The sequence below is a fragment of the Periophthalmus magnuspinnatus genome, chromosome 15 (genome assembly GCF_009829125.3).
Source record: "Periophthalmus magnuspinnatus isolate fPerMag1 chromosome 15, fPerMag1.2.pri, whole genome shotgun sequence".
Classification (NCBI taxonomy): Eukaryota; Metazoa; Chordata; class Actinopteri; order Gobiiformes; family Gobiidae; genus Periophthalmus; species Periophthalmus magnuspinnatus.
In genome coordinates, this window is record NC_047140.1 from 6,749,094 (window position 1) to 6,757,479 (window position 8,386).

The window sequence follows — 8,386 nt, forward strand, 5'->3', positions numbered from 1 at the left end:
ATGGAGCCTAATGCCATTAAAAAGAGTGTAAAAGTACAGTAACTCAACCAACAGGCTTTTATTAGCTGAAGAGGTATTCAATTATTTACTGCTGGACAACAGCAGCAAATAGTAAGGTTTTGTAGGTTTTGTTGGATAAATTGAGCATGAATACAAAACAATTTGGAAGAATGATTATCAGTTAGCAAGATTGGAACCAGAGACCAACCAGTTGTTTTGGGAACTGTTGTCTTTGAAAGAGGAGTAAAACATTAAAGCTGTTGCCATTTAGCCATTTAGTCAGTTAATCTGTGGTGTCTCCTTTTTTTTTTTTTTTTTTTTGAGTTATAGGGATTTATATTGACCCCGAAAGATAGGAGAAGGCATGGAGAGAGTTATGTGGAGTCTTGTGAGTGACTGAACAATCTGCCTTTTCACTTATGAAGCATGGTACTACTTCTCTGCATACATAGTAGCAGTTTTTGTGCAGGAGCTTAACAATTCTGAGAGCTTTTGTCAGCACAGTTGCAGCGTAAAATTCAGTAAGTTCTAATTGTCAATGATCAGCTTGGGTCTTTTTAATAGAGACGTCTACAGCCAATCATCTGTCAGTATAGGCATCTGGTTTGGAGCAGGATGGAGGACGGATGGAGGAAGAAATTTTACTCTTTTGTTTCACTGATTAAACGTCAGCATTGTTTAGGTTCAAGAAATGAGTACAAATTAGTAAGACTTTTCTATTTGTAAGACTAAAGACTCAAATTGAAATTCGAGATTGTTTTAAAAATGAGGAAAAATGTTAGGGTTATGGTTATTTTTTTGTCACGTCGACGAGCCTTACTACTTTGGCTGTAAGTGGAATATGCCTTAAAAATTATACACCCACACAGTGACACAAAAAAACGAATCGTTTGGACTTTGACCCAGTTCTGACCTAAATTTCTTCTTTTTTGCTGCACAACCGTTTCAAAATAAAACATTAATTTATAAACTGCTATTTTATAAGGCAACATCTTACTGACTGCAATAGTCTGTTTTGGGTTAATAGTATACAGTATAACCAGAACTAGGACTTATGAACTTATAATATAAACCAATGTTGCATCACTTTTGCTTTTTTATGTTTGTTATCCAGGTCCGGCTCTGTCCCACCAGCTCGTGCAGGGGTGGAGAGAGGCCCCATATTAAACAGTGTATCCCCACTTCACCCCAACATGTACTGCATTCCAGAAAACTGATACAAACACGCAGGCTGCTGTACAGTGAGTGCTTTCATTTGGCCAGAACCACAAAGGGTTAAGTGAAGTTTTTCCAGAACACAGAGTCCTCCCTCCCCTGCACCACTCCCCTTGCAATGGTCTGTCCCAGGACCACATGACGCACATGTGTAGAGTGAGGGGACGTATATATTGGACCATGTGGAGTTGGACGTGGAGTTTTGGTCAGTTTGCCTAGTGGATCTAGGGTAGGACACTCAGCCTCCGCTTCCTCCTCTTCCTCCTCTTCCTCCTCTTTCTCTCCGTGAAACCACAGGACTATAAGCTCCCTGAGAACTTGCTCACCCCCAGAGACGTGACCCAAATACAGCCCAAACATGAGCGATGTTCTGGACGATGGCTCCTTCATGTTCACATCCGAGTCTGTGGGAGAAGGGCATCCAGGTGAGGACAAGACTATTGGAGATTTTTTTTTGCAGTTTGTTTTTTATTTTTTATGAATGCAAAGAGCAAAAGTGACACCTTCAGTAGATTTGGACAGACTGATCGGATTCTCTCAGATTTGTTTAATGGGGCCATTAAAAGGGGTTCAAGAGTGCGTTGTCTATTTCAGTATGGCAACTACCCCATCCAGAGCAACATGTGTTTACTACCCCCAGCTCATTGACAGCAGCTGTACAGTGGGGTGTAGAGTTGCTGTATTTCTATACCTCAGACAGACCAGTGTGGCACCAGCTTTTTGTAAGAGCATGTCATATGGAAAGAGTCAAATTTGTACAAATTATACATTTTTAATGCAAACAACATTTATATTGCTGGAATAATACCCAATTACAAATTCAAGTACATACTCAAAAAAGTTAAATTACCCAAATATTTTAATCAGTTATAGTAACATGATTTGGTGTTGTCAAGATGCCAAAAGTTGGATTTGACTTGATACTCAATACAGATTCCGAAACCACAATGATAATCAAAAACACACTTTATTTAGACAATAGAATGTTCTTTTCAACATTAAATGGTAGTACTTTCTATGTGGCCTTATATCTGTGTAATCCCATAATTGTACACTGTAGGTTCATAGTGGTCCATGGTTGTATACTAGTCTATGTGTCTTATCCTTATTCTGATACAGCTCAAGATCATTCTAAAGCTGTTCAGGAAAGGTTCATTTCTGTCCTGTGAATATGACTTTTTAGTATCAATACTTGCTCAAATGAGTATCTGGTTTTGATTCTAGTTTAAGTATAGATTAGTATCTGATTTATGATACTTTTGACAACCCTAATATGAGAATTTGTAGATAGTCTTCTTCCACTCCTGGTTGTATCTAATGTATTTATCCTGGCACTGAAAGTAGTTTTTATTGATTAGGAGCAGTGGCAAAGGTTATCTCATTTGTGTCTGTGGTATTTATCAATAGGTAATGGACAGTTTGTGTTTATGACCTGTTGGGTAACAAGGCCCTCAATACACGTGAGGTCCATTTATTATAAGCTAGATAAGACTGACATTGTATTATTTGAACCTCCAGTTATATTTTGCTTTTAGTAACCAAGAGAGATCAAAGTGAAACTTACTTTTACCTTTCACCTCCGTTGCAGTGTGTTGTAACCAGACACAGTGCCAGGGTAAATTGATAATCAGGAGATACAACATTCAAGTAAAGTAAACAGCAAAGGTAACAGATATGAGCCTCGCTGTTATGGCTGGATAGGAAATAATAAAATGTCAAAATGGAAAAAAAAATAAAATAAAATTCCTAAATTTATTCTCAGTTGATTTAAATGGAGTCCATGTTGCATGAACAAAGTTGTGTGAGACTTTTCAACATTTAGTTTATGGCAGTTAACTTTTCCTCCATGCTTTTCTAAATGTTATAATGTTGATTCCTTTAAGTGGGACAAAACACCTAAACTCCACCCAGAACTAACACTTCAAATAGAACCGATAAACTGGGCAGTACCTGTGTATTAAAGAAGAGAATGAGGCAGGAGGAGGGGCAGGTCCGGAAGTACACAGGTCTAACACTTATCAACACTTCAAACTCTGCCCCTGCAGCCAGGTGTCTGTAATCTCAAACACCAGGCTGTAAACAGGGAAATCATGTGTGATGTAACTAACTACTTGGAACTACTTTCTAAACAAACTTAGATTTAGACATTTTTGACCAGAAAGCTGCAAATTTACTTAGTTTGCACTAAAATTACCAAAAAATGGCTAGTCTGTCCAGAGTTTTTAAAGTCTATAATCATTCGGAGTTTTCATTACTAAGAGCAATTGCATGTTTATATTGCTTCACTCCTGGGAGCTGCTTTTAGTCATTGTACTCTCAGAAATTAGGGTTGTTATTGCAAAATGTAAAAGCTGAAGGGGTCCAAAAGTAGTTGAATGAAAGTGTGCATATGGGATCTCATGTCAGGTATAACCTCTCCATTGCTCTGTGTCTGTAGACAAAATCTGTGACCAAATCAGCGATGCAGTCCTGGACGCTCACCTGAGGCAGGACCCAGACGCCAAAGTGGCCTGTGGTGAGGAAACAAGACAACACACTTCTCTTTATATAATCACATAGAGACTGAGGGAGCAGTCTGCTGAAGAGCACTGTGCCTGGATAACATGTAATAATAACTATGCTTTAATTAGCCTTAATAAAGCACGAACAGAGACTTATATCTTCACAGTGGACGTATTTTTATTATATATTTTTAAGCAGAACTAAGTAACATTTTTACCTCATAAAATGTCTTTGTAAATCCCTGTGACGGTTAAATGTTTTTGGGGTGTTGGAAGCATCTGCCGTCTCTGCTTGCAATATGGCCGGCACGAAGAGAAACCCTGACTTTTTTTTTTTTTTTTTTTTTAAATGTGATTATACTTTCTTATTTTAATAAAATATCAAAAAGAAAAGAGAAGAAAATTAAAAGGAGGAAAAAAAAAGTCCCAAGTCCCTGACAGTGTATTCTCATAAGGAAGCTGTAGGGGGAGCTCTATCGTTGAAAATTACCCAGTTCTGCTTTAAGATTGATTGAGGTTTAGTGACTACTTAATTAATTCCTTAACAGTATTTTTTCAACCTTACCTCTCAATTAAGTAGTTACTAACCTTGAATCATTCCCAATAAAGTATTTGTACATTTATTAAGGCTAATTAATGTGTATGTCATTTCAGTACTCACATCATAAATTGGTGGTGAGATGTAGCTGACTTGGTTCAGATGCTGTAGAGCTGTTGTGATGTAAAAGGTGTTGTTTTTGCAGAGACGGTGTGTAAGACAGGCATGGTGCTGCTCTGTGGAGAGATCACATCACGGGCGGTGGTGGACTATCAGAAAGTTGTGAGGGACGCAATCAAACACATTGGCTATGACAACTCAGAAAAAGGTATTACGGCTATATGGTTCTTAAAAAGGATGAAAAATTGTGTAAAAAAAGTATTATTCACTTCATAGAGTGCCAGCAGAGGGCGCCAAGCACCTACTCCTAGCTCTGCCTAAGGACTGATGTACAGAACATTTCTCCATTCAGATTTTGAATTATAAAATATGAAATACAATTGTGAGAGCATGTATTGTCTCCTTCAAAGGTGCACTATGTAACTTTTCTGGTAGAGGGTGCACCACTTACATGTTATTGCTTTCCTATTTAAAATTCCACAGTATTTAGCTTTCATTTATTCAATTACAGGTGTTCATATTGCCCAGAAATACCCTGCAAAATATGCACTCTTACTGTGAGCGAGGTCACCTCTCCTCAGATCTGACCTGTAACTTCTAACTAACGACACTCACTTGTCTCAATGTTAAATATTTTGAATCATTCAAGTAAAAAAGAACATATGTATAGAGACAACCAAGTGGCACCGGTTAAACAGTGCATCTATACGCATCAGCTAATAGTTTCCAATTTTGTACACAGGTTTTGACTATAAGACGTGTAATGTGTTGGTGGCTTTGGAGCAGCAGAGTCCGGATATCGCTCAGGGTGTGCACATCGACAGACAGGAGGAGGACATTGGAGCAGGAGACCAGGTGCAGACACTTTAAAAAAACACAAACTGTTGCTTCAAAAATGACTCTCCACAACACCACTACAGGTTGTTCTTGTATTTTTCACTTATTTTTTTATATTATTTGTCTTAAAAATCTGTGGAGGACACTGGTGGCATAGTGGGGTTTGCAATTCCACCAGTAAAGAGTGAAGTAGATATTCTCGTTGTGTGCTTGGGTAAGACATCCATAATGCCTCAGTAAAAACAGGTGGCTAGTTGAATAAGATGTCCAAGCCTTTTTGTTAGAAGGCTGCCCATTGAAACTGGACTAGACCGAGAAACTGAAAGCTCATTTGCTTCATTGCTGTTATTTTGTGTGCGCAGGGCCTCATGTTTGGCTACGCCACAGATGAGACAGAGGAGTGCATGCCCCTCACCATCGTCCTCGCCCACAAACTCAACGAGAAGATGGCTGACCTCCGAAGAGACGGGATCATCACATGGCTCCGGCCAGACTCCAAAACACAGGTCAGAAAAGAGCCTAGAGACCACAGTGTTACATAAACCATTTACATAATCATTACATACGCACACTCTCTGCTGATTAGGCACTTTTAAAACTGCAACAAGATTTTAATGAAATCCATAATCCTCTCAACAATCTTAAACTGTCATTGAATGAATGAAACTAAGTATATTACTTTTTAATATATTTAAATAACGCACAAGTTACAAATCTTTATACACTAAATGGTACATCAATTGAAAGAGTCAACACTTATAAATATCTTGGATTTTAGCTTGACGAAAACCTATCTTTTAAAAAATTGTATTGTATTGCACTTTAAAAGGGCGCCCATGAAAAAGAGAGTCCAAGTGCTCTCATTTGGTTGCCCTGTATAAATAAAGATAAATAAATGAAAATCAATGTCCAGGTGACAGTGCATTATGACCAGAAGGACGGCGCAGTGATCCCCAAGAGAGTCCACACCATCGTGATCTCTGTGCAGCACGACGACAACATCTCACTGGAGGAGCAGAAGAGGGTGCTCAAGGAAAAGGTACACACACAGCTCCATATACATTGAACTTTACTAATATAAAGAGAAGCAGACCTGTTTGGATGACTGAATACTTACTCTGTCAGGTCATTAAAGCTGTTGTGCCGGCTAAATATCTGGATGAGAAGACCATCTACCACCTGCAGCCCAGCGGTCGCTTTGTGATCGGAGGACCTCAGGTGAGATTCTGAAGATTTTGACTTGTATTGAGTTTTAGACTACATTTTTCACATCTGGCAATGGGACTACTGATGAAAATTACCTAAAATCAGCTAATCCAAGCACATTTACACATTTATATTGTTTGATTAATGTGCAAAGTCTCTTTTTAAATAGATATAATAAAGCAGCTCTGTAGTCTTGTAATGTGTGTGATTTGTGTGGTCATTAGGGTGATGCTGGAGTGACAGGCAGAAAGATCATCGTGGACACTTATGGAGGCTGGGGCGCTCACGGAGGAGGAGCGTTCTCTGGGAAAGACTTCTCTAAAGTGGACCGCTCCGCAGCCTACGCCGCTCGCTGGGTGGCCAAGTCCCTGGTCAAAGCTGGGCTGTGCCGGAGAGTCCTGGTGCAGGTGATGCCCTCTTTAAACCTGTTTAAACCTGTTTTTCTCCAGTATCCTCTTGCAACTGTAATGTGTGCTGGTGCCACAGGTGTCGTACGCCATTGGAGTGGCATACCCTCTCTCCATCTCCATCTTCACATACGGCTCATCAAAGAAGTCTGAAGCCGACCTGTTGCACATCGTCAACAACAACTTCGACCTGAGGCCGGGCGTCATCGTCAGGTACACACACTTCTCTCACACCACTCCACTTTACAGTTAAAAACACAGGATTATGTACACTAGGAATAGGTATAAATGCCTCAGTTCAGTTGGAGAACATTTTGACTCAGAGGAAGTGGTACAGTTTCTAGATTCATATTATTTAGCTTTCACACTGAATAACAATTCTAGTTTCATCAACTATAGTTGCATAGGATTGCCATTACATATGGTAATGACATATGACAAACCCATGGAAAGGGAAACTATTCAACATTTTTGTATTATTTAATCAGAAACTGATGATTGTGTGTGATGTTGTCAGGGAGCTGAACCTGAAGAGGCCCATCTACCAGAAAACAGCAGCCTATGGTCACTTTGGTCGGCCTGAGTTCAGCTGGGAAGTGCCCAAGAAACTCGTTTACTAATACTACTCCTGCTCTACCCACGAGGAACAAGCTGCTGTCTGCCAGGGCACAGACACAGGCTCCCCATGTGAAATAAGAAAATATTCATACAAATGTGGCAGTAGACATTGGACATACAGACATGACAGATTAACAGATCCAGATAATACAACCAGCCACTGATTTGGGAGCAGATTAAGTGTGTGTGTCATGTTTGAAATGGAGCTAAATCCCCAAAACTAGTTTTCACCAAAGTCTTAAGTCTTTCCTGTGACTGGACAGAGGCGCCTGCACTTGGAGAGAGGGCAGAGGGCAGCGGCTCCTGTTACACTCGACATGTAATCTGCTCATGCATTTGCTGAGCATTTCTTTGAGGGCTGAGACAAAACAACGTGCCTTTTATCACCTTGACCGTTTCCTCCCGCTGGGACCTTTCTTTGTATTAATGTGTGAATGAACTCTTTTGATTGCAATTTAATTATTGACTGTAGATGCTCTGCATTTTAAGGACAGTTTTTGGATTTGCAGGGCTTATGTCATATTTATCTATCAAAGTATTTTTTCATCAACACTATGGGGGCATTTCCTTATCTGCTTCTGTGCCAAGACTCATGTTTGTATCAAGCTTTCACATTTCCTTGTACACGGGTCCAAAGAAGAGCTAAAGTCTTAAGTATGTCCGCTCTCAGCTGAACAAGTGTCTGTAGAACAAAGTAGAGGATTGTGGTGAGCTCAGAGCTGAGGTGACAGACCCTGAGCTTCTGACAGTGTTATGAAAGGGCCGTCACAGTGACATGTGTGAGCAGCCTTCAGAGTCACTGGGAAAGTGGCCTGTGTAAATAATTGTCAACAATAAAGAAAAGTCCAAGTGAAGAGGTGCACAGGTCATTTTTTAGCGAGTAGTAAGTGACACATTAGTATTTAAGCCTCAATGGAGTACAGGCTGCTGGATAACCTGGGATC

The 8,386-nt window shown here is 39.8% G+C and overlaps 1 protein-coding gene across 1 annotated transcript; it reads left to right on the forward strand.

Moving 5' to 3' along the window:
• The first annotated feature begins 1,323 nt into the window (after positions 1-1,323).
• mat1a (methionine adenosyltransferase I, alpha) lies at positions 1,324-8,296 on the forward strand. The gene is made up of 10 exons (XM_033979494.2): positions 1,324-1,640; positions 3,653-3,730; positions 4,460-4,582; positions 5,117-5,229; positions 5,574-5,717; positions 6,125-6,250; positions 6,337-6,429; positions 6,642-6,824; positions 6,904-7,037; positions 7,342-8,296. Exons 1-10 carry the CDS (start codon positions 1,574-1,576, stop codon positions 7,442-7,444), a joined length of 1,164 nt encoding a protein of 387 aa, XP_033835385.1. The 5' UTR covers positions 1,324-1,573; the 3' UTR covers positions 7,445-8,296.
• The last annotated feature ends 90 nt before the right edge of the window (positions 8,297-8,386 follow it).